The sequence below is a fragment of the Spea bombifrons genome, chromosome 1 (genome assembly GCF_027358695.1).
Source record: "Spea bombifrons isolate aSpeBom1 chromosome 1, aSpeBom1.2.pri, whole genome shotgun sequence".
Lineage (NCBI taxonomy): Eukaryota > Metazoa > Chordata > Amphibia > Anura > Pelobatidae > Spea > Spea bombifrons.
Genome location: NC_071087.1, coordinates 19742991 through 19770226, shown reverse-complemented (window position 1 = coordinate 19770226; position 27236 = coordinate 19742991). Strand labels below are relative to the sequence as shown.

At 38.4% G+C, this 27236-nt stretch overlaps 1 protein-coding gene across 1 annotated transcript; it reads right to left on the bottom strand.

Moving 5' to 3' along the window:
* Positions 1-8996: 8996 nt before the first annotated feature.
* Positions 8997-26687, bottom strand: LOC128472977 (uncharacterized). Its single transcript, XM_053454975.1, has 4 exons — positions 26560-26687; positions 11762-11819; positions 11098-11150; positions 8997-9946 (listed from the first exon to the last, which is right to left on the bottom strand). The coding sequence occupies exons 3-4, from the start codon at positions 11127-11129 to the stop codon at positions 9277-9279; spliced, it is 702 nt and encodes a 233-aa protein (XP_053310950.1). The 5' UTR covers positions 11130-11150; positions 11762-11819; positions 26560-26687; the 3' UTR covers positions 8997-9276.
* Between the last annotated feature and the right edge of the window lie 549 nt (positions 26688-27236).

The window sequence follows — 27236 nt, the reverse complement described above, 5'->3', positions numbered from 1 at the left end:
TTGTATCATGTCTCAGTTAATTCCACTTTGCATAAGTTCCTTTTTTGTTGTTAAAGTAATTGCCACGTGATGTTATTATTTGCATTGAATGCTAAATGCTTGTATTGTGTTGGTGAGGGCCGTATTTCTCATTCCAGGGTAAAGGAAAGGGCAAACATCTACTAACGTACGGTGCGAGACACAGTATAATGTATACGCTTTGCTTTATCGTGTTTGTTTTGAATCCCATGGATCTATTAAGAAAATAACATTTAATTTAATAAACAGCATAAAACAATTTCCTCACTTTTTTTTCAAAAGATCCACAACATCATGAGGTGTCCTCTAAAGCAATTTCTATCTGAGTAATCCCTCCATAATTTAACCATTTGAAAGCCTATTTGCGCTATTTAATTTTTTGGTAACAACTACACAAACCATCTAAAGAAAAAAGAACATAAACAATATAGTTTCCTTCATTCATTTCCCATGCATTCCAAGCCAAATAGTAAAACTTGTTTAAATTAAATAATTCTCTAAAAATCCCCCACCAAGCTTAGTAAATTTATCACTACAGATGATATCGGGGACGTCTGAAACTGCCCATTTCTAGTAAAGGAGAGTGTTTATTGTCTGAGACTGCTCATGTCTGGTAATGAAGGGAATTATTTGTCTGAGATTGCTCATGCCTGGTAATGGAAGGGGGTTAATTGTCGGAGACATTTCCAAACAAATTAAAGTCCATGATTCTACAGTGAGAAAGATTTTTCTAAAGTGGAAGACAGTAGCCAATCTTCCCAGGCGCGGACGTCCCAGCAAATTCACCTGAAGGTCAGACCATGCAATGTTCAGAGAAATTGCAAAAAAAAAAATGCCAAGACTCTCAGACTCTACAGGCCTCAATTAGCATGTTAGATGTTAAATGACAGTACAATTAGAAAAAGACTGAACAAGTATGGTTTGTTTGGAAAGGTTGTCAGTATAAAGCTTCTTCTCTCTAAAAATAACATGTCAGCACAGCTTAGGTTTACAAAGTTGCATCTGAACAAACCACAAGACTTCTGGAACAATGTCCTTTGGATAAGACCAAAGTGAAGATGTTTGGCCATAACTCGCGAGACTGATAGTCATACAGAAAACGATTACTTCAAGTTATTGCTGCTAAAGGTGGTTCTACAGACTACTGAATAATAAGGTGTACATAGTTTTTTTACATATGGCTTCTCCAGTTTGGCTTTATTTGTTAAATAAATCATGACAGAAAGTAGTATGTTATGTGTTGTTTTTCATCTGAGGTTGTATTTACCTCATTTTTAGACCTCCTAAGAAACAGATGATTGTTATTGTGTCCAGAAATGTAAATCCATAGAATTCAGAGGGTCTACTTTCTTTTTCACACACTTGTATATTATATTTATATATTATTAAATCTGAAATCAGCATGTTTCTAATGGCTTCCTAATAATTTTTGTAATCTAAAATATATTTTATGTGTATGTGACAGCGTGTGCACCGTGTCATGATCACTCCATCTTTGAACTCAAACAGCTTGTCTGCACCATCTTTGGCGCAATCTTTCCACCCAAATGGCTTGTCAGTGCCCTCAAATGGTTTGTCTATGCCATCTTTGCTACCAAAAAAGATAAGTAGTGAAGGGGAAGTCCTGGTGGTAAGGGGATAATCTGAGGATGGAGGCCCTCATTGCATTGCCTGGCTACAACCCTTTTTACCTATATTATCATTCTGGCTGAAGTCTCAAAGACCTGGACAATTGACTGCTTGTTGGCTCGGGATTGGGAGCTCCACCAGACTACAGACACATTTTTAGAGGGAACCCTACAGTGCCACCACGTATGAGATGCGTAGTCGGCTACTAGGGTCCTCTTTGCTAGCCATGTATCAAATACGTGGTTGATATTGAAACCGTTAAAAGGAGCAACAATTAACAAGATTTTACTGCTATGTTAAATCTATTATTGTGATAACAAACCATTTAAAGGGAGTCACATAACAGTATTCTCTTGGCATGAGTGACATCATCAGGTGGAAGGAGCTTGGGGTTGCTATTACATATGCTGGGATGCTGTGATAATGTTTGGCTGCAGAACCTAGAGTAATAAACAGTTATTTAATCAAACTTTTGCTGGACAGTGAGAGGTAAAGCTGAGCATCCAGCAATGAAAGAGTAAAAGTGCTAAAGCATTAACTCCGCTTCAACAAACATATATACCAGGAACAGGGCCGGCCCGACAATTGAGACGAGTGGGGCAACCGCTCCAGGCGGCACTTTTGAAGATCCCCCTTTTTTTTTTTTTTTTTTTTTAAAGCGAAAGAGAGAGTAAGGGGCGCCGAGTGGTCAGTACCCGCTCGGCGCCCCTCTCTCTCTCCTCTGCGGCGGGTCTCCCTGTTAGGTCTCGGTGCCGGCTTGTAATGCTGAGTGCCGGAAGATTTCTGGCTCTCAGCGTTACAAGCCGGCACCGAGACCGAACAGGGAGTCTCGCCGCAGGACTGCTGAACGGTAAGTTATGGGGCGGGGGGGGGCGGCAGGGATGGAGGGAGAGGAAGGGTAGATAAAGGGGGGCCTGGGGCATTTTAAAATTCGCCCCAGGCGGCATTTTGCCTTGGGCCGGCCCTCACCAGGAACACAGCTTTAAAAATGTGTGATCCTTACTGTGAAGAACATTCCTGCGCTAACGGTTGACGGCAGCCGTTTTGTATACATTGAGAAGCTACGCAGGTAAACTGGCAGCAGCGTTATAAATGCTTTCATAAACTGCTGGAGTAATAAAAAGCTGAAGATTCATAATCTAACATCGTTATATGACAAATGGCTGTGTTTGGTAAGCTGTCAGGATCTGATGCAGAATCAGAAACCTGAATATCCTAGGTGGAAAGACTTAATTGCAAACAATGAAACAGATGGAAAGTATGTGTCTGTCTTCCTAACTGCTATGGGTCAAAAGATGTACAATGTATTACATGATTTAGTATACCCAGAAAAACCGGCTTCTACATCTTTGAAGAGATAAATGCAATTTTAAGTCATTACTTTCACCCAAAGCCGCTAGAAATTGCAGAGCGATACACATTTAGTAGGCAGCAGGCACCATGCGAAGACGTAAACCCATTTACAGAGGCTTTATGTAAATTAGCTAGCGCTTCTGTAATTTTGGGAACTATTTATCAATAGCCATCAAAGACCAATTTGTCATGGGCCTTAAGGCAGAAACGATTCAAAAGAAATTATTTGAGATCTGACTTTCAAAAGAGCGCAGGAAATGGAGCAATTATGGAGCAATTGAAAGAGGCAGAAACATCGCAGTCGTCTGTTGCAAATTTATTACTGAAGGGAAATATACGACAAATATTGTGAGACAAAAACGCACTAGTAAAGTTTTATATCTTCAAATTCAGTTTCCAGTTCTTGCTACAGATGTGGCGCAGCAGGCCATGATACGAGATTTAGCAGATTCCAAACTGTAAATTCTCATAATTATGGTAAACAGGGTGATCTGAAACATGTTTGTCGGAGTTTGAAGGATAAGCGAATTGTAACAAAATCAGCTGCTAGGAAGGAAACGTACAAAATGGATCGACAACATGATTCATCAAATTCATACGAGGACGATATACTGAGACATCTTTCTTTCTGCAGCAGTACGGTTATTAATAAAGATCAATGGCATGCTCTGAAGTTGAACCGTAAATCGACACCCATAAAAATAAAATTTCAAACGTATTCATTAGAGACTCTAAAACCACTGGGATGCTACTAAAGTGTTATCACTGTATGTGTTACAGAAGGCCGGTTGGTCACAATTGGTTCTATGCATTCCCCTAAAAACAAACAAAGCCCAAATACAATATTACATTTTGGTGCCCAATTTGGTGTAAAATGTTTACAGCCCCCCCCCCAACATTTTGTTTATTTTATTTAACAGGGGATTTGGAATTAAGCTTTTCCTTAACAACGGCTTATTTACCAGACTGTATGCTATGCTTCTTTCCTACTAAATGTTCTGCTTAAATATCTGTTAAGAATTCAAATAAGTCAATTTGTCTGCGGTATGTTTTCTACTAAGTTGTGAGAAGGAAAAGAATAACTGGGGGTTTTACTTCAAGATAGGACTGAAAGCACCCCATCTCCATGTGCAATGTAATGGAAGCCGATAAGCTGACCAAAACAATTTGCGCTTCTAGATTTATGATTCTATGCAAGCCTCTATCTATTCAATCTTTTAGTTTGGTTATTGAAGAAGTTGGTCTCTTGCCAGTAATTGTTTTACCAATTAAAAACTCAAAACAAAAGGATCAATGGCATTAGAAAAAATTGAGGCCCTCCAAGCTCATCCTACACACTCACGCACAGTAAAACACACACATACTAACATACGCACACATGCTAGTATGCCTACACACTATACCATATGGAAACTAGCATATGTGCTTACACACACTGTAACATACAATAACATATTTTCACACACACAGTAACATGCTAACATTCACACAAACACATACATATAGTAACATACATACACTCACATACTTATACACACTAATATTCTTACACTCAAATACTAACCTACACACATACACCCACCTTTGTTGGCTCAGGAGGGGTTTAGCTGGTGCCAGGTCTTCTTCTCCCCTGTGGTCCTCACACTCCGCCTATGTCTGAGCACCTGGAAATGATGCCAGGCCTGGGGTAGATTGGAGGAACCGGGTATTTAGGGGCACCCACATTGCAGGGCCCCATCCTGTGATGTAGGGGCCTCCATTACACCAGGGAATTCGTAGTTCACTGATTGAGGGAAGACATCTTATTTCATTATTAAAATAAAGTGCAATGAGGCGACAAACAGAATATTAAAGCCTTACTTTAAACATTACTCACCGTAACTATTGTTGCACATACAGAAAACACGTATTACATTTCACAAATGATTGTAATTAATGAAACTCAAGTCCGAATGTAGAAAGCATTGGTAATATGTAAGGTAATATGCAGGTTTCCATGGAATATAAAGAGGCTAGGTGAAATTTGTCAGAACTTGTGATTGTAAACTCGTTTGAGCCGGGCCCTCCTCACCTGTTGTCTCTGTTAGTCTATTTGTTATATTGGAATTTGATGGCGCTATATAAAACAATAAATAATAATAATAACTAGGCTTTTGTAATTTAGAAGCACCTCTGGGTCAATGAATTTATGGGTTGTTTTTTTATATTTTTAACTTAACTGGACTGGGCTGCAGTTGAGATGAAGAGTTGAGTGTAGTCTGAGTCGGTATAAATTTCTAAATGCGAATTTGACATTTTATTTGATCCTGCAAGCACGCCTCGGCTGTCGAGTTACATTTAACTCTAAAGGTTCTAAACCCCGCAGGCAGCAATCGTATTTACATTTTACATTTATCTTACAGTTAGAGAAGCAACACACTGAATGTTACTACACATGGCACATATAGTTAGCATCCGGAGCCCAGGTTCTTGTACGTAGCTGCCACTCAGAGTTGAAACATACCTTTATTTTTAACATGTAATATTAACTCATTTTAGTGTACAGAAACAACAAATTGTATCGTCCACACTTAAGGGTTAAAACATAAACATACATTTTTAATATTAACTAGTTTTTTTGCTACTGAAATGACAAATTGATTCATTTTGAAAACATAAATTCAGAAAACTGTTGGCACCTCCTAATTCAAAGATCCCCCAAAACATTTTCTAAAGGATACTTTGAAGAAGAATTGATAACATACTTTGGAACTTTCCAGGCTGGTTTGCCTAGAACTCACCCCCTGATACATGTAGAAGCTGGGTTAGATAAGATATATTTTACTAGTGACATAACATAGAATGTGGGGTCACTCATGCAGTGACGTATCCTCACCTGGGGGGGAGGCAGTCCGACTGCTACAAAACTGGGGGCCCCTTAGAGTCCCACTGCACAATGGGCAAGTTATAAGGGAAATCTCCACAACCGACCTATCTACACCATGGAGGCTGTGCATGGACCACCATAGCGGCTATAGACTGCATTAAAAGGCGCTACACGCCTTAAAGCCGACTGATAGGTACCAGGTATGATTATTACTGCCCCGATACACAGATTGAGTTTTCAAACCAGTGAACATAACATATAACAAGTAAGTGAATAGTACACGGGGGCATGTATTAAGAAACTCATATGACACCTGTGTCATTTCCATATACAAACATGGCATGCATTCCCTTAATAGTTTAGCTAACACTTATGTTATCAACTTTTCTTCATTGAGTAAATGGCATTGTTGAATCATCCATCGGGACAGCAAATGCTGCCACCTGATATATTGATTCTATCTATCTATCTATCTATCTATCTATCTATCTATCTATCTATCTATCTATCTATCTATCATCTATCTATCATCTATCTATCATCTATCTATCTATCTATCTATCTATCTATCTATCTATCTATCTATCTATCTATCTACCTATCTATCATCTATCTATCATCTATCTATCTATCTATCTATCTATCTATCTATCTATCTATCTATCTACCTATCTATCATCTATCTATCTATATATCTATCTACTTTCCTGCTAATCTACCCATCCATCATCTATATCAGTCATCTTATTTAGCTATCCAGGGCCTGACTTGGACCATCAGACCTCTTGTGCAAAGTCAGAAGAAAGTTTTTGCCCCCAGAGAGTAAGCGGCTAAATATGCTTTTGGTTAACAAAATTATGTATGCACATTATACGCAGGTACATATTACACATGGTATTTTATAGTTTTGTATAAAGACACGTGGAACAAGAAAGTAAGTGTTTTATTGAAGGAAGATAAATGACAGAAATATCACTATGAATGTGGGGTTATTACAAAACAAATCACGAGAGTACTTTTTGTTCCCATGTGCTATCATGGCTGATTAAAAGACATTTAAATGTATATCAGATTCTGATTCCCTGAGCATTGTACTTGTAGACAAAAACATATTTTTATAAAAAAATCAACCCCATATGATAATTTTCAGCTGCAATACTATATAACCCTGAGTCAATATCTTGCATGAAATATGGGACCAAATATTATATATGGAAGAAAAATCTAGAGGAAGTTTCAGAGTTCTGTAGTGGGGGGAATAATTATTGTGTTTTTTGGCACCATGAATTAACATGCCCAAGCTACCATATACGGTATATATTTTCTCATATATATATATACTTAGCATGTTTTCTGTTTGTTTACAATATTGCTATGTTTAGCAAGTATGCAGGGTTTAGATTTTCTACTTTTTGGTTAAATAGTCATTCTGTGACCCCTGCACAGCTGTACTTTGATTAACCCATTTGTTGATCGTGTTGTTAATTGGTGTGATAAGCATTTATAAGTACTTCGATTGTAAAGCTTGGTGAGCTAGCTAGCGTTTAGCCTTCATTCCTGCGTCTTGGGTCGCTACATGTACTTGCATTTTACTAGTCCAAGGACTACAATAAAACTCTTCTTATTTTATGGGCAAGTATCCTCTTGTTTTCCAGTGTCGCCTGACGTATTTCTTTTGTTCACACTACTGGGAAACTAGAATTTGAGGACCCTTTGGCCAAAATGTGGATACACTTAGGTATGGTTGTGACACATTAGTTATTTCATTATTCATCTTGACAAGTTCAGGTTTCATTTGAAGAGGACCTCCATGTGACCCCTTGAATAATAGGTTAATATTATGTTTAGCAGCTCATCTAAGGTTCACAAGGCCCTGGGTACAGAGGGGAAAACCACGAGTCAATATTCAAATTGTATCCATCTGGGCAGAGATTCAGAACTCCTCAGGATTTAGGTTGTAGATCATATACATACTTGCGATGGGAATTTACAAACAAGCTAGCATAGAAACCTTTCAGCATGCTAATCTTGTAACCTTGTTTATCTTCGATTTAGGATGTCTTTATGTCTGTCCCATGCATGTTTAAATTCCCTTACTCTGTTAGCCTGTACCACCCCCAGTTCCACTTATCTACCACCCTCTCAGTAATGGAACACTTCCTTACACTTAAGCCTCTTACATTATAGTTTTAGGTTTTGACCTCTAACATTTCTCCTTTTCTGAATTAAACTCCTCTCCTGTACTTTGTTAAACGCTTTGGATTTTCAATATTTCCACGACATCTCTTCTTTCCTCCGAGCTATCCAATTTTAGTAGCCCTCCTCTGAACTCACTCCAAAATCAATATTCTTCTGGAGATGAGGTCTCCAGTACTGTACGCAATACTCTAGGCGACGTCTCACCAGAGATCTGTAAAGTGGCAGAACCGCCACTCTCTACCTGCTACTAATGCCTCTATACTATCAAACAATCTGCTTGCTTTTTTCCACGCTTTATTGCAGTGCCCGATTAACTTTAAATCATCAGAAATATTCCCAAGTCCCTCTCTTCTGACAAAACAGTCAGGGCTTAGAGTGTACTTAAACCAAGAGCCACCCTTGACTCTTACTGATATCATGGGTGGTCACCATCAGAGTGATAAGGGTCAAACAGAGTTAACCCATGGTGTGTTTCACCTGTGCCAGTGTCTGGATTCAGCCAGATCTCTCATGATTACAGAAAGGAGATGGCTGTATTCCAAAAACTGTAACACAAAAACCTAAACACGGTGCCGATAGTCCATCCCACATGTGTTTACTCGGTTTCAGATCTACATAATGTGCCATGGAGCATGTGGGGGGACTAAAGAGGAGAAGGTCTGTGAGTGACAGTTAAGACAGAGTGATGAGTTCTACTATATGTGGATGCAATTTATGAGTGCCCTTGTATTGTTTTACCTTCCTTTGGTCCACAATTTATAATCCATATACGTATTTCTGCATCCTTTCATTCATAGTACTAAATCTAGTTTTACCTGCCTACCCAACACGATTGCACTTGCATTTGCTAATGCAACATATCCTTTAGCCTTTTGGCTAATGTTAATTTCTTTGGCGACAATCAATGTGAAAAGCCAGTACAAGACCAGTGTTTCAAGACCATTAAAATTGTGAATCGCTTATATAAATACAAATACCAGTACATTAAATACAGCAAAAACAGCATGTGTCTACCAGCCAGTGGTATACAATATTTTATATTAAATTATATGTTTTAGTCTGCAATGTATTTTATATTAAAATAATTAGCAGTGCAACATAATTCTTCTTTCATTCACTTTGTTCTAAAATGTTCAAAGTTTTCTAGCAGAATATTCCTGGTTGCGTCTCTGGAGAAATCTTGGAATAAGTTCAATAAGATGAAATTTGATTTAAATTTCCAGTTTTTCATTTTCGAACTGCTCAATAACAGAATCAAGAACTGCTAAAGCCTCGGCCACATCTGGATGGAGCTCCTCGTATTGGGATGTCTCCTCATTTTGTTTCTCATTTTCTAAGCCTATTTTTGAAACCCTCGATGAAATTCTCTGGATTAGGTGAGCTACTAAAGAAGGCTCGTTTGGTGTTTCCAGGATGTGGTCTTTATCATCATCAGCGTGTGCATTCGGAGTGTCAGAATCAGCAGTGACATCATAGGGGTTTAGCAGTAAGTCAGAATTTACAATGCTTATGACGTTTTCACAAAAGGAATTATTTTCACATGGAGATGCATGTTCAATGGATTCTCGCCCTTCGGAGTTTCCTTTTGAGGAATCAGTCTCTGTGGAGTAATTTTCATATTCTTTGGTTTCTCCTATTGTGTTGTTATTTAAAATAGGGCATTGAGAAGCTATCGTTGACGGTCCATTTGTAACAGGCGTATCGTGTTTATGATTAGTCTTTTCAGTTCCGTTGAAGAGATCATGTGAATCAATGAATCTGTTGGGCTCTTCATGCACAAGATCACTAATCTTCACTGTTGGTAGCTTTGAGCGGTCGTACTCATTGAAACTGTGTGCTTCATTGACATATCCTTTTAGCTGTCGTTCGCCTGGTTCGGGTCTGGGTAAAAAATAAAAAAATATTAAAATTGTGAATGAAAACACTCATTATGTCTCAGTTTAGCAGTAGTTGCCTAAAATAGTTACATCTCAGCACCAGGAAACTAACATGGCACATAATAAATAATAATAATGCTAAATATGGCACTTAGGTATATATATATATATATATATATACCGTATTTGCTCGATTATAAGACAAGGTTTTTTAAATACCCCTCGTCTTATAATCAGTGTTGTCTTATAATCAGACCTCAAATAGGTCTGAATATGAGACTAAGATCCAGATCCCCCGTAGCGCTGCAGGGGACCTGGATCCTCCTGTCTAATGCCCCCCCAACTTACCGGTGCTTCTGAGTCCCCGGTGTGTAGCCGGGGCAGCGTGTAGACGTCTACGGGATTCGCGTGGGCAACTTCTGCTGCAGCCGGAAGGAGGTGCGGTTAGGTGCGGGGGCTGTCTGCGTCCATCGTGCAGACCTTCCCCGGCTGTCAGAGATCAGAGTTCCCCGCACCGGCATATCACAGGTAGACGAATCGTGTAGACGCCTACACGCTGCCTCGGCTACACACCGGGGACTCAGAAGCACCGGTAAGTTTGGGGGGGGGAGTGTTAAATGGGGGGCATAAGGCATTTCTGTAGGCAGAGTGCTCTATGAAATGCCTTTTAACCCCCTTAATGCCACTCTGCCCCCAGAAATGCCTTTTAACCCTCTATACGCCACTCTGCCTCCTGAAATGCCCTATACCTCCCTATATGCCACTCTCTGAGTGAGTGAGGGTGGAAAAAGCAATGAAGCTTCTGAGCTCTCTGCTTTGTTTTTGTTTATTTCATTGGGGTCCCTCCTTTTTCAGACATTTCTATCAATTAACGGAATTGGCAAATTTAGTTAAAATTTAAATTTATATGAATCCTAATACACAAGTCTAATGTACACAAAATGTCGCAGGCACAGCTCAAGTTGAAGAGCTGTCAAAAGTTACAAGTCACAATGAATGTTTGATTTAACTTGCCTACAACATATCTTTCTCTGAGGCTTAAACTTGGTTGGTAAGGGTAAGTAGCATTAGCCAAAGCAAATGATCTATCTATAATTTGTTACACTCACATGCTAACGGTTCACATATACATAGAAAATATTACTCTAGTCATACCTCTCCAGCATTTTGCAGCACGTGCACCCCATCTGGATTTTGTCATTTAATACCTAAACCGAAAAAAAGGAATTTTTTTTTTGTGTGTCATTGAAAAACAGTTATGTATTTAAATCATTTCAAAGGCTCTATGATATGATACAAAATTAGGCAATTTCCTTATACACTAGTACTCAGTTTTAAGAACTGAGTGGGTGAGTGGTGTACAGAATGAGAAGTTCTGAACCTATGTATCAGACATCTGCTGACCTGAAGGCTTCCATTCTCCAAAGAAATCCCTTCCTTCCCAGACTTCCATTAGTCAGATCGTCAACCTGGGTGACTGATACTGAGCCATTCTATTGTTACCATAAGGCGATATGATATGGCTGGGCTAAAATAATGCAACTAGAACATATGCAAATGACTAATATGCAGCTGTCTGAATACATTATGTTATGCAAAACACAGAATTGTTGATTGATACGAGTAATAAAACCATTTCAAACAAAAGTGATTTTCTTTGACACAAACCATCCAATTTCATCTAATTTCTGCTTGCTTCTCATCAAAATAAAAACACCTATTAAATCTTGAAAAAGATACTTTTTCAAGAAAATGCTCTTTTATTAAAAAACTTGTGATAAGGTTACACAATACCATAACAAAAGAAAATGCACTATACCGTAAAGGTATTCCATTAGACGACAGGAGAAGGAGATGGACATCGTACAGCACTGCCCCTAAAAAATAAAAAATAACAGAAGAGGTTGAAAATCAGTTGATTCTTTCCTCTGACATTTTAATCGTAAAGAAGTACAGACATGCTTATGAAGTTCAGTTTATTTGGCAGCAACCTATAAGTTTCTGTACTAATGCTGCATTTTAGTTAATAAAAGTGGTAAATTAAGCAGAGTAGGTGGAACTGCACCTTTACTGGGGTAGTTAATTCAAACTGGAATGATGTATTGTTGTTACCTTCTAAACAAGGTCACTTAAAATGAATCATAGCTGCAAACCACTTATGCACACAATTATTTTATATAGTTTGAGCATGTTTCAGCATTTTACTAAACAACCAAACACTTTGTATCCGATCCAAATGCACTTGAGAATTTTTTTAAAGAAATCACTGCTAATAATCCATAGCAAAATTAGCACAGTAAGGCAACTCGAGTATTACAGCAGAGTAACAAACAGACTTAACCATTCCATATTACTCCATAAAACTCAAAGAACAAAAACTCTTTTCCCTCTACGCTGTCACACTCTGGGCATCGGGCACCAAGCCTACTAAGTCACCTCAATGTGTGAGTTAAGTCTTTTGGCAAATGATGATTATTAGCTTAACGAAAGACCATATCTATAAGAGCCTTATGGGCTTCTAGCAATCATGCCCTCCTCAGAGGAACGTATGGAATTTTGATTACATTACATTTATTTCTATCGCACCAGCAGAATCCGCAGCGCTGTTACAATCAGTCAGATAATTTCAAGTCACACACAATAACAAAACTGGTACAAAGCAGAAGAGGTCCCTGCTCCTGCGAGCTTACAATCTAGTGACGATGCTCAGGTTTGGTATGGGAAGGCCTTATGTGGCCAGTGCTTGCTGTCTTCGGGGTAATACTTGGAAAGGCCACAATAAGGACATTTAGTATATAAAATGATGGTGCGTAAGTGATGTGTTGACCGGTATGGGACTAGGAAAGGTGTTTCCCACAAGTCTATTTTACTCACACAGCCCCAGAGCTATAATTTTCCAGTGGATACACAATATACCACACTCTACCCAGTTCTTGTCATTAACTTCTTTAGAGACGTCAGAGGTGATATTAGTAACGCAGAGACATAGTCAGCAGGTAAGAACCATTTGGCCATCTATGCTGCCCAATGTTTTGCTGTACAAATCTTAAACCTCGTTTGGTCCTTGGTCTTGTCTTATTTCAGGGATAGGCTTATCTCGTGCAATTCTCTCACAGTATTAACCTCTTCCATGTTTGCTGGAAGGCTGTTCCAACTATCTACCATCTTTGTGAACATCTAAGCCTCTGCAAGCGCCTAGAGACATGTGTAGGTATCTCAGTCACTGGCATGCGTGTCACGTACTGCATGTGCGGAAAAAGCACTGCCTACGAAGCATCCTTTCCACCGCAGCGACACGGTAAACAGTCCACCCTGAGTACACATTACAGCGCAAAGGTAAACAGAGCCATTTGAACATTACGCCGAGAGGAGTGTCCGCAGTGAAACAACAATGACAAGCACGGTAGCTTTTATTAGAAGTTATTTACATGTTGGTTGGCTGCGACGCACGGACTATTGATGTTTCTACACACACCCTTCTTTGTTTTCCTTTGGTTGGAAAGGCCATTGGTAGGTTTCTGAAAAGTACTATGTGCTATAAAGAATATATTTTAGTTGTGTGGGAAGATTTGTTTATCATTTAATGTCACCAGCAAAGGCAACAATTCTATTCCCATATACGACAAAGGCCTATATGGAAGCCGCCGCACTCCAAGCTGTACTCATTCGCTAGCGTTAGTGCTCAATTAAATAAACCCACATATATAAAATGGTTGTTATGGTTTATTGATTGGTTTATTATTATTTTTTATTTCTGATAATACGGCTGCTGTAACCCTTTTTTTTCACTTTACTCAGTGAAAAACGCCAATAGCATGGTTTTGTCTGTTAGTCATTTATTGATATATCGCCATCACATTCTGTGGTGCTGTACAAGGGGTAAACATGACATAACAAGCAGTGCGTCACATAACAATCCTTATAGGAAAGGTTTTAAGGGCCCAGCTCGAATGAGCTTACAATCTATCTATCTGCCTTATCACAATAAACCCTGATCTGCCAACAAATAAAAATAAAAAATTATAACTTTAAAAATTAGGCTAAAACCATCTAAACAGTAGCGTGAGGACAGCGTACCACAGAACGCACAATCACAAAGACACTTGTATAAGAACTATTCATGCATACAGAACGCATGTGTACAAAATCAATATTTTTAGTTCAGTTCGTTCAATCATTTTGGTTCTTTTAGTTTTTTTGCTGTACATGACAATTAAGCTGCTCTATGGTATGCTTCATATTGTGTGAAGCTAATGTTTGGCCAGCTGCTGTGTTATTTTTTCGTAGTCGCATAGTTCCTTTTTAACGTATAACACACAAACTGCCAGGGTTACTGAAAGGTGAAGCTGTGTGCATTGTTTTGTTAGGTCAGTAGTCACAATAGGGCATATGAATGCAATATACTTAGAACTTTCAGGTATTCTTTAATAACAACTATTATTTTAGGAGTTAGGGCTACATATATTAATTACGCTCTGTGAATCAGAGGTCTCCTGTGACCTTAAAAGACACACCTAAAGTGTCCTGTGACCTTATAAATTTACCAGCATGTAGATGCTGGTTACTGGGTGCATGCTGGCGCAGGTGTAATGTCATGAGCATATCTCATCCCCATGTAGCTGATCTACGCCAAAGATGGCTGTAATATCACGGTGGGCATCTGATCAGTACTGATCAACTGTGTGGGCACTTCTACTGCAACAAAATGTAAAACCCTTCTGTCCCAGGATGTTCGCTGCCCCTCCACTCCCACCATCAGCCAAAGGTTACCAGGCAGTTCATGCTGTCCAGGCATGGCTCTTCTTGCATTGCACATTTTAAATGTTCTGGCACTGAATGGATTAACATTAACTAGGCCTGATCATTGTGGAATTGTTGTAGACACTTATTCAAATATTTAGGTTTCAGAGTGCTTGCTCTGGGGAATATGAGGAAGACTAATGAGAAAAGGGACAGAGGCAGGTGTAATTCAGGATAGTTCATGAGAATAAACGAAACAAAAAATAACAATAAAGAGCTATAAATTAATTCCCACCAAGAGAAATAGGAGATGAAATGTTCCGGGGCAACCTATCACTCATCAAGCAGGCAGTGGCTTTCATACATACAAAAACTGTCACTGTGTCCCTACTTTTTCACCCGGGCGGTTGTCTGTTTTCTGGCACCGTCTTTGGTCTGATGTGTTTAGAAACAGCGTAAGTGATTCGTTTCATTCTCATATTTACAACCTGTTTATTCACTATTCACTGGAAGTTTTTTTTTAACAAGATTACAACCAAACAATATCTCTTTGTCCTTCTTCAGTTTTTTATAGTAGGACTACATTTGCTTTTACATTTGTTTTTCGTGTATATATTTTGAGTAGCATAAGCAGATCCAATGAGGTTTAAGCATTCTCTCATTATCCAACCTTTGCGCCATTTTGCCAATTTTATGCATCATTCTCATTATGTTGTTGTTTACTTTTCCCTGGTGTTGAGAAAGCAGAGTTATGTTCAGCAAGCATTTTCCCCCCAAAATTGTATAGTTTTACTTGAACCCTGATCTCTAACAGCTTCTAGCTCTAAATGCATTACAAACTTAAAACAGTGATCCCCTGCAATTTAGTTATTTACAATAACATTTCTGAAACAATGGACAAAGAGTACATTGCTCATGATATACAGTATATATATATTACAAAGTTGAACAAGGGGCTACCTGTGACATTGGAGTGCCCCCTTTAAAGAAGAAAGGGAAATTGTAAGTTCCTACATGGGTTTAAAAAATACAAACTTGGCTAATGAATCATGGGTAATGGAAGTAACATGTATCTGGAATAAACCAGCTTTGCCATTGGTGATGGAAATATAAATCTAACTACTGTCAAAGCTGAACATTAAAGACATGATAGAACGTTTTTGGTTTTGGATATTTTTTTACAACGAATTTGAAAGTTAATGACATTTGAGTAAATCAGCCCAAAAGACACATAAAATTAGTAAAATAGGATCGCTGCAGCGGGAACCTCATAAATTCCCAAATAATTTACATAAAGAGTCGCCTGATGAACTTAAACTAACATAGAGGTGGTTTTAATTAAGTTTCCCATTTACACTTATTAATGAATATAACCTGGTTGTATGACATCACTCCATTAAGGCTGTTAGAAATCCTTTCTACGGAGTCATTACTGTGGCACACGGTAATTTAGTTCCACACAGCGCTCGCATAAAGCTGATTCAATGTACCTTTCATCAAATATTTCCACAACAGAAAATCGGTAATATTATATCTGTGATGTTACTTCAAAACACCATTCAGGGATATTTGCTTTCCATCTCACTGAGCACATCAAATAAGAAAGCACAGCTGCAGATTACCTTGTCTTTAGGGTCCATAAACATTTCTATTTCATTTATCTTTGGACCATGAAATTACCCTGTAATGTTTATTTATTTATTTAGCAAATTTTAGCGGAACAATCGAACATTAAAAACTTAAAGGAATGCTAATGGGGGGGTGTAAAATAGGGTAAGGTCTTCTCCTTGCTCTATGGTCAACCATAAATGTCTTCTTCCCTTGGATGGCTAGACAGCTAGAGGGCCATGCAGGACCATATCTGTTATCTCATACTTTTATAATTGTATGGTCATAGTTAGTTTGCTGCCATGCCTGCAAATAGAGACTAGTTATACTTTTCTAAAGTCACACAAGAACAGAGCTAGAACTAAATATATGGCTGGATTGCTGACTACTTGGTAAATGTATTCAGAATTGTGTATTCACATTTATTTGCAGATAAGTGTTTTAAGTCATGAATTTGCAAACACAACCCATACTACTAGTAAATTTATAAATTTGCTGATCTTAACCCCTTAAGGACAATGGGCGGTTCCTAAACCCATTGAAAACAATTCATTTTGAGCCCGTACATGTACGGGCTTTGTCATTAAGGGGTTAAAACTCAACCTATTTGTAATCAGACTGGTCTGTTCATCAAACCTGTCGGTCAATTAAGGCCACTGAGTTGTAAAGGACTTACATTTTAAAGGACTGCCAAGTTTTGGTGCCAACTGGCAAGTTGACTCTTGTTAACTTACTTTCACCCGTTACAAATTAGCTGTCAAGTGGTTAGGTTAGAAGTGAAGTTTACTTTAGTGAATAGACTACTTATGCCTGGATCCTATACAGATCCTCTATAGAATAGTGATACATGTATATGAGATGAGATTACACTTTTACACAAGGAGTTTATCATATTACAATAGAACGCATGGAAAATAAATATAAAGTAAATCTATATAACATTAGATCTGTGTATAGAAGAAGTTCCAAAAACTTTAACCTGTAGCCAATGGGGAGTTAAGAAGACACATAAAATAAGCAGGTTATTCATAGGAGAGATGTCAATGGGTTTATTTTAATAATTTGACATAATCTGGACTATTTTAATGGGGTGTGGAAAAAAATGAACTACTGTTTCTTCAGTCTTACTTCACTACCTAAAAACAATGTGAAGGAAGCATCTCTGCTGCTGTTTCTCATGGATTGTGTTACTTCTCGGCTTGATTTTTAGCGGAGCATTTGTTATTTTAGAGAAGACAGCTTTCCTCCCACTCCGTGACCTTGCATGCCTTTGTACATTGGCAGTGTACAAAACTCCATTAAATTGGTTTAGAAGAAACAAGCTACAATGATTCCGATCCAGCTGACAATGAAAGTCAATGACACATTCCATTTGTAGGACAGCACTTTTGGCCGGACGTGTAACTTGTGTTACTTTGTTTATCTCTATGTCAAAGCCAGAGAATTCTAACGTGCTCTAAAAGTGCTAATTTACTTTCCATTAACGCATTCACACATTACATTCAGTACATCCATAGTATGCTTGTCACCTGTTAACTTTGTAAATGAGTCCCATGAACATATTAACTTTTTGACAACCCATCACACTTTTTCAAATGTTGCCATAGTATAGTATGTTCTTCTACTCTAGATGTCAGGATTATCCCCAATTGAGACACCTTTGGTCATATCTGGTGATATATTTCTATTAAATAAAGAAATAGTTGATCATCAAGTCAGAGTAAAGAAGGGCTATGTCTGCTGATGCAAAAAATACAATTACTTATACTTTTGTATACTTACAAAACCCCTTGGATTTTGAAAAATGATTTGAAAAAGGTCAAAGCTCCTAAAGGATTAGGTACAAAATACTGAGTGTAGCCATGACCATAAACCATGAAGTAAACAGTAAATGTATGTCAACTAAAAGGTTAAAAATAGGAAAGTAAAATACGTTCTGTGCCCAGGTATCAGTTTTATATAAGTAATAAGCCCCAACAATACTTGTTAATGCAAGTTCAAGTTGTTTGAAATAAATGCAGTGTCTGGATGGGCATCTTAAAGGTGCCGATCCACATACTCTTCTTAATTACCACTTTTATTTCAAATATTTTATCCAAAACACCATTCTATAATTGCTGAATCACCAGACCCATCCCAGAAATAATTCTTTAATCATGTACAATGTTGCCTTATTTATAATTTTGCCAGGAACACTTGTCAGAAACACAGGCTGTGTTTTTAAGTTTCTGTGTTCATTTTTTGTGATTAAACCTTCAGAGCAAAGAATAATAGGGTTAGTTGCTTAACATACTTAGACAGCTAATGTGTTTTATAAATGGAGCAGGACATTTCATTCAGTAATATGGAGCAGCACACATTTATCATGTGCTGTGGGTGAGCCACGGCCACAATCGACTACGAGCATATTTTGAGTACAAGAAATGCAAATAGTAGGGTTTTTTAAGATTTTCTTTCAATACTAGTTAAACAAAAAAAAGTCACCTGTATAAGGGGTCAGACAGGCCTTTCTCTCTCTTTTCCTGCTTTTTTAAAATTTAGACCTTCTATTCATTTATTTATAGTTTTCCCAAATGAGGCCTGACTTGCTGAACTACTGCAACACTAGGCATCCATACTTCTACTCATTATTAAAACTTAAAAGTGAATAAACAAAATTAGAAGAACATAACACAGCAACAAAGCTTTGAATACCTTCACACTGCTAAACTGTAAGAACAGATGTCCACATTTTATGGAAACGTGAATAATTAACCCCTTAAGGACAATGGGCGGTGCCAAAACCCATTGAAAACAATGCATTTTGAGCCCGTACATTGTATCAACAGTGTGTCTCAGAAAACATGCTCATCCAGGTCAGTTGAGTAAGAACCACCAGGGACCAACATGTCCTTGTTTTCCGAACCTCTGTAGCACATTGTTGAGAGAGCTAATTTGACTTTTTAGATTGGTTTACACTAGATGTTTAATTCTTAAAGGTTGGCGTTTATAGATATATCGGTAACTATGAATTTATGTGGTGTGAGAATACCTCACTATTTTAGCAACCAGACCCAAACAGTGAAATTCATTTATCAGGCTTCTATGAGGGACAGTGTTAAACGCCTTACTATTTTGGCAGGTCACTTGAGCAGATTTTTGAGGCTGTACACATTGATCCCGTGACTCTGATTCTGACATAATGTAAAGCTTAAAGAGGGCTTACACGTTAACCCGAAAGTAATAGGTGTACGAGACAGGAGTGACCTGGCCACCAGTATGTTTGGATGGGAGCCATGGCATTTTTACTATCCCGAAACCTATCATATTTCTTTTCCTGTTACAAGTACCTTAACTGTTCTCATTCACAATAGCACAACACAATCTTTGTGCTTGGCTTGCTTTATATTTAAAACAATATGCATGTATTTATTTTTGTTCCTCCTATAATTTCACATATTATTCATTCTGGGACCTTGCCAAGATCTCTCCACCCTCCTGTGTGGTAATATGTTTCCTTTGTTCTTAGGTACAAAGCGGATTTTTGGTGGCATGCAATGGTTGATCAAATACCATGGGCATTATGAATGGTAAAAGAATAAAAATGTGCTTATTTGTTCGGCAAGTTTGGCTGATGAATTGAACGATATTTTAGGCAATTTGCTTTTATTCATAAAAGACAACTTAATTAAAGTCCAATGCAATATTTATAATTGAAACACTACAAGGTAAGAACTATATTTTAGGACAGCTGCCAGGAATAAAACGATGCATGGAGTAGGTATGGTTCCTACCAGTACTGCTCCTTGTGGTCATCATCTATGACTCATGATAGGTTTGCTCAAGGATACAAAAATGTTTAATTCGACCCTGTTCCTCCGTCCCTAATGCCATCTGCTGAATCCTGAGAACATGCACAAAAACCTGTTTCAAACCTAAACTTAATATCAAGCCTTCCAAACCCATGCTGGATATAAACAAAGCAAAGCGATTCACACACCGTGTGCGGGCTGGATATGTTTGGGTCGAAGTTAGGAACCCTACATGTAAACCAAGATAAAATGGCAAGAACGTTATGAGTTAGATCTAAAAACCCAGCAGCTATACATATACAGTAGGGACACAAGGCATGTCACCTTTTGATTCCCATGGTAACCCATCCTGGAGAAACTGAAAATTATCCTGCAGAACAAATCAGTATAATAACCTAGATAAACAGAATGACAGATCGGATGGTTAAACAGGTTCTTATCTGCCCTCATAATCTGCATTTATACCTTCTGTGTATATCTACGGTTTACAGGGTATCATTTTCCATTGTAGCTTTTCAATAAATAACATACTTTTTTTCTACGTGAAAAAGGTTTACATGAATTATGCCTTATACTTTTAGAGATTACAGTGTAGAAGAAAGAAAACAGTGTGGGGAATAAAACACTGCTAATGAAAAATCCTTTCCTCTCTGTGTTTCTAAGACATAATTTTTATATTTTATATTGTTGTATTACTTTACTGAGTGGGTAACGTAATACATGTACTTTATTGAGAGGTTGGGAGATAAGTGGTAGAAGCAGGGCCAGATTGACGGTGGAGCTCATAGAGCTATTGCTCAGGGCCCTGGTGTTTTGATGGGTGCTGCACCAATTGCTCCAAAGCCCCATCGCGCTTGTCCCATGAAGCAGCTAACCAGTTGGGTCCCGCGACATGCAGCAATCACCCTCCATCACTGACACTGCTCACCTTGAAATTACATCCATTCTCGCCACACAGTGTCAGTGACGGAGGAGGACTGCTGCTCGGTGAGGGAACTACAGGCTACAAGAAGGACACAGGAGCGATACGGTAAGCACTGTGTGTATGTGTCTGTCTATACATGTATGTGTATACATATATGTCTACATACGTGTGTATTTGTATATGTATTTATATTTATGTGTATGTATGCTGTAGCATTAACATTACCTTTCACTGGAACTAAGGGGCCCAAACCCTGAAAAACATTACCCCTCCTCCTCTAAACTTTACAGCGGGCACCATGCGTTCCGGTAGGTAGGGTTCTCCTGGCGTCCACCAAACCCTGATCTGTCCACCAGACTTTCAGATAGTGAAACGTTATTCATCACGCCAGATGACAAATTTCCACCGGCTGAGCTGTTGTTACCTCTAGATGCTTCTACGTTACATCAATGGCACTTACAGTGGGCCGGTGCAGATCTAGCAGGGCAGAAATTACACGGATTTGTGGCAAAGGTGGCATCCTAGGACAGTGCCACGTTTAAAGTCACTGAGCTCTCCTGCCAATGTTTGTCTATGGAGACGGCTGCCTACGTGCTTGGTTTTATACACCTGTTTGCAATAGGTGTGGATGAAACACCTAAACTCAGTAATTAGGAGGGGTGTCCACATACTTTTGGTCGAGTAGTGTATGTATAGGTGGATTGGATAATAGAAAGGGCATTCAAAACATGTAGCAAAAATAGTATCTTTTGTTAGATTAAATATGTCAACCCCCAGATAGATACAAAGGAGCTATAGCTATAGGTAACTTTTGACTCTAAAAATGACATCTTTCCCTCACAATCTGTGGTATTAGAAGAATGTACTTTGTTACAAATACCACAGGGTATACATTAACAACATATAATTATGTATACAATTATCTAAATACGGTATTTGCAATGTAATAATAACAAACCTGTGCTTGTATATACACTTTTCCTAAATATGCAGACTTTCAAAGAATGTTTGTGTGTAAAGCAATCACAAAACTGGTCAAGTGAGCTTACTGCTATTTGACAAGTTCTATCACACCTGTGTACGGCATACAAGGTTTTGTGCTTTTTCACAATCTCGTGTTATTAACCATACTCTGTCCAGAAAGTTAATTGGACGGTTCTGATGGGAAGTGGTAGACTCTCAATGCCCAAATTGCCCAACAGGGTTTGTGTTTAGGCGGCCACTGTCCATGTTTTGCATTACAAGGTCCAGATGCCCCCATCGCGCATTAAGGTTACTAGTGTAAGGTTGTCATCGATGATGCGCAATCCAGCGTCGCTATGAACGCTGGGATCGCGAGGGGTGCACGTGATCGCATTGCAGCGAATCACGATCACGGAATGAAAATATTAAAAAAAAAACAAACGCCGGCCCTGAAGGGGTTAATCCCCCCAAATGCCTTATTCAGTTACATTGGTAGCTAGACATACTTTCTCCGATCTGAGAGTTTTTACTTAAAATTTTGTTTGTCACTTACGTATATTATATTGTCGTGGGGGGGGGAAGAAATAAACTCAAGATCTCCTCCCCTGCTACTACTTTCCTTCACATGTTTCCAGCTGTATTTGCTCCTTAGCAGTCTTATCCATTTCATGTAAAATGTCCGGCATGTACATACAGACCTTTTATATATAAGAATATAATAATTACCAGTGCAGTGGACTCGCCAAGCAACCAAATCTGTTTTTAAGCAATTAAGAAATTCTCTGTCTGCCTCAGGCTTTAACAAATGGATTGTAAGTCTGCTGCGATCAAGAAAACTATACAGTCTATGGTGATGCAAAGATTTCCCGACCTTGCCGTTACAGTTAGGGCGAAGCACAACAAAAAAAAAAAACAAAACAAGAGTGCTATTAAATATTAACTGCAAGCCTCGGCCTGGTAGTCTGTCAAGCACAATATTTCTGTCATTCTCCTTGAGACCTCCAAAGACATTTATATTACACCCAAACTGTATCCAACTCTTTCTGAATGACACTCAAACCTCACCTAAGCCTCAAACCCTTTATGTTTGACATTTGACATACATCACTGGTATAGATTTTCACTGTTGTTGACATCACCGCCAACACAATCAAGTTTTTCTACGTTCTCCAAGTTAAATAATGCTCTTGCAGTAGCTTACTAGGTTACGACTGCCTTAGTAAAAGAAAAAAATGTTCCTCTAGTACTGTCAATGATTGTTAATTAGACAGATTTTCTTGCTACATACGTACAAGAACAGCATACTAACAAATAACGTTTTAGGGACATTAACAACCACAAGTCATTCAACGACTTTGAATGAAGGCAACATCAATGATGCGTCTAGTTGCAAAAGGTGGTAAATGGTGAAGAGAAGTCCACACGGCTAATGGACTGAAAGGGAAACAGCCACTGCCTATAAAAGCTTTGAGGACACACAGCAAGCTCATTCTGGAGTGGAGAAGACATAGTCAACAATACAAAAAAAATAAATCTCTTTCCTAGAATAGCCAGGCCAAGAAGGGAGACCATTGACAACAAACAATCATTAAATAATGCATTCTTAAAGAGGTGACGGTGTACATATGTGTGATAAGGCACAAAAATGGAAAATCTTACTATACATGATATATAAGGCAAAGGCTCATGAGAATCCAGGAATGGTTAGTAAAAGCTGCTCCTGACTCAGAGAAACTGGATACCTAATAATAATAAACACTTAAAAGTCTTCTAAATATACTACATGACATCATGTCCTCACAGGTTTTACCTGTTTACACCACATGTCTCACTGCTTCTCCTATACACTCAGTCTGTGGTCACGAGTCCTGCTTCAAGTGTTCTTCTTTTACTTTATTGGATTATGATGTTAGATGATGAACTCTTAAGGGGTGTGTTGACATACACAAGGCTAGTCCTACGGTTCAAGGGAAACAAGGTGTACTATGTTTGTAGCCCAAGTATAACTTGCTAACATATGTGGGGGGGGGGACCCAAGAAATCATTAAAGCGCATCTATTCAGATACACATGCATCCTCCTCCTCCTACCACATGCATCCTAATCACCCGTCCTCCTGAGCCTCCAGATCTACCTGCCCCTGACCTCTCCACATCACATCATTCTCACCCAAGCAGTCCCTCTGTTTACATCTCATTCCTCCTGAACCTCCTAATCATCTGTAGCTCGCAAGACCAGGACTCTGTTCTCCCTCTGTAGCAGTATATCGTAACATGTTCTCATCTTATTGTCAAATTAATGTTGTTGTTAACTCACTGCCCATTATTGTAATCTGCTGGCGTTCTATAAATAAATGTAATGTAATAGAGATTTTATCTCAAGTATTTTAGAGCTTCTTGAGGCAGATCCATAACTACCCAATCAATTTACTGCCCTCAAATAACTTAAAGAAAACATTAACTGAACTCACTGGTAGGTTAAGCAAATAAACCTTAGCTGACCTGTCATTTTACGCTCTCTTCTTACGTTTTAATCACATATGTAGAACACAAAATATTTAAGATCTTTAAGAAACAGAGTTTCTGTGCAACAGCCTATCAGTACCTACTTTTGTGTCACTTGACAATAACGTGTTCCCAGCAAAAACGCCATTCTCGTCACCCCACACTTAGAAAGCAAATAAACTACGTAGATACATATTCAAATAAAATGAATGTTCAAATTTGGGAATCACATCTGCCGGACTGACAATGGCACGGTGACCCTGGCACTTTAAGGCCAGCAGCCGTCTGATGAAGTATGTGCGGCTGAGAGCTGTGTATGTGTGGCTGGATAACCAGTCGCCGGTCGCATGCTGGTGAGTGGCAGATCAGATGTGTGGTGCTGTTGGCCAGCAGCCCACTAGTCATTTGCCCGCTGTGCCAGATGGCCAGTCCACCTTCAGAGGTCCCATATGCAAGAGGAATCCCCCATCCCAGTTATTGGAATGACACATAATTTCTACATTAATTCGTAGTAAAAAAGTTAAAATTACAGATCCGTAATACTGTGATTAACACTTTTTACAAGTGGATTTTAATATTTTACTGAGTTCTGAATGAATGATTCATGCTCTGTAAAACATCACATTTTATAAACTGCTACCATCTCATGTTATACGAAAAAGAAAGCTGATTTTTGATCTATTTCCCAAAATCAAAGCGTTATAGAGCACTTGGACCCTCCTTCTCCCCACTCTCTGTAAAAAAATGACCGGCTACTGAGTTGGAGGATGCTGAAATAAAGTACATAAATGGTGCACTTAACAGGTAAAAGGGGCTATTAATCCTGAAACCGCTCAAACCAGCTAAGATTGACTAACTGCACTGCAATACACATGAAGTCATAAGGCAAGGGAGCATTTAAACCCGACTAGAACGCTCTGCAGGTAGGGCTGGATTTTCCTCTTCTGCACTTTTGGGAGATTTGCTGCTTCTTTTATTTTGGGGAAGGATGTATCCCGGATAAACAATACAATTTGCAGAGAAAACATGGGCAGCGTGGGTCCCTCAAGTAGAATGGCCGTTGTCACATAGTATACATTGCCTAGATGCCACGTTTTAGAGGCTTATTCTCACGGGTAAACCACGGCTTTGATATTAGGTACACTATTGCTGTGACATCTGTCATTAATGCATGTGATAACTGAGTGTCCCTTTAAAATCCTACCCCCCCCTGCAAATCCAGCAGAACCCCCCCATGCTTTTAACCTCTTCCCTTCTGCCCCAAGCTCCCCAGCCCAATAGTATGTGTTTAAACGTGTAACCATCATGTTTACATGGTGTGTTAATGCATTGTCAGAGTTCCAGATTAAACATAATTTGTGTCAACAGCACCATGACTGGTAGCGTTTACTTATCCACGCCTCAAACCGAGATAACACGGGCTACTTGTGCCCTTTTTAACCATCCGAGTACCAGACAAGTATGGCTGGAGAACACGGAAATGATTCTCAAAAATGATAAAACATTGATTTAGTGTTACACCGATATCCTGATACAACACGCAACAGCCGCATAACAATACAGTACAAAATATTGTGTACCAATAATTGTACGCATAAAGCGCATTTTGGGACACTCAAGCTTTATTAACACATTTTTGAAATAGTGAGACTGTAATCTCCACGCGCATGAGCCCAATGTATACCTATTGTAGCCCAATCAAAAAGTCTGTAGAGTTACTTATTATATGACAGCAATTATTGTATGTACCCTTTCTTATACTGTAAACCTAAAAGCTCTAAATAAATCTATTAACACGCAATATATATATATATATATATATATATATATATATATATATATACACACACTGTATATCTATATATATATATATATATATATATATATATATATATATATGTGTATACATATATAGCATTGAGGCGCTGTATCTTTACTGGTACAGTTCCACCTGTAACAGGTGTGCCAGGTAACATGGTAGTGAGCACAGCAGCAGCCTGAGATAGTATTAAAGGGCTCTCTCTGTTAATCATTAAGGAAACTTACTTTAAATAAGATTTTTTTTAGATGCTATGAAAAACTCTTACTTGTTTCCTCCGTGTTCTTCAGCCGGGAAAGTCTTTTTCTTTGGATTTCCCATAGTGTCAGGTAGTCCTGTGGATTTCTATGCAGGGTGAGTGACAGCGGCTGCAGCAGCACCCTGCAGCCTGCATGACCTCTTAATGAGACACTGTAGGTGGTGTCGCAAGGAATTAGGTGATCACGTGACACTGCAGGGAAATTCAGGGCTTTCAAAGTTTGGATTTCATACTTCCTAGACATACAGCAATTAACCCTTTACCTGCAGCCTGCTGCTAACCAGACTGAACTAGGACTTGTTTTTCTTCCAGGGCTGTATAGTAAAAAAACAACAATTCTGGCTTCATATTACTTCATTTATACAGGTTTAACAGGACAGGGAAGAATATTGACATTTCTGCTGTAGCTCTCAGAGAAAGTGTATTATATATATGTATGTATATATATATATATATATATATATATATACGCTATATATATATATATATATATATATATTTTATTATTATTATTATTTTTAATGTTTGTTATAAAACATCTAGAATGTACATTCTAGATTTCTGGTATTTAAACTCATTTAAATAAGAAGGTATTCTATATTATAGTGCTTATCTTTTTCCCCAATATATATGTATACAGGTATACATTACGTTACATTCTATACATTTTGTATATATTATATTCA

Bases quoted from the DNA above. Each gene is read 5' to 3' on its own strand.
- LOC128472977 (XM_053454975.1), bottom strand. From the start codon at position 11,129: ATGGGGTGCACGTGCTGCAAAATGCTGGAGAG. The intron at 9,947-11,097 runs GTATGACTAGAG...TTTTTTACCCAG, and splicing joins TGCTGCAAAATGCTGGAGAG to ACCCGAACCAGGCGAACGAC.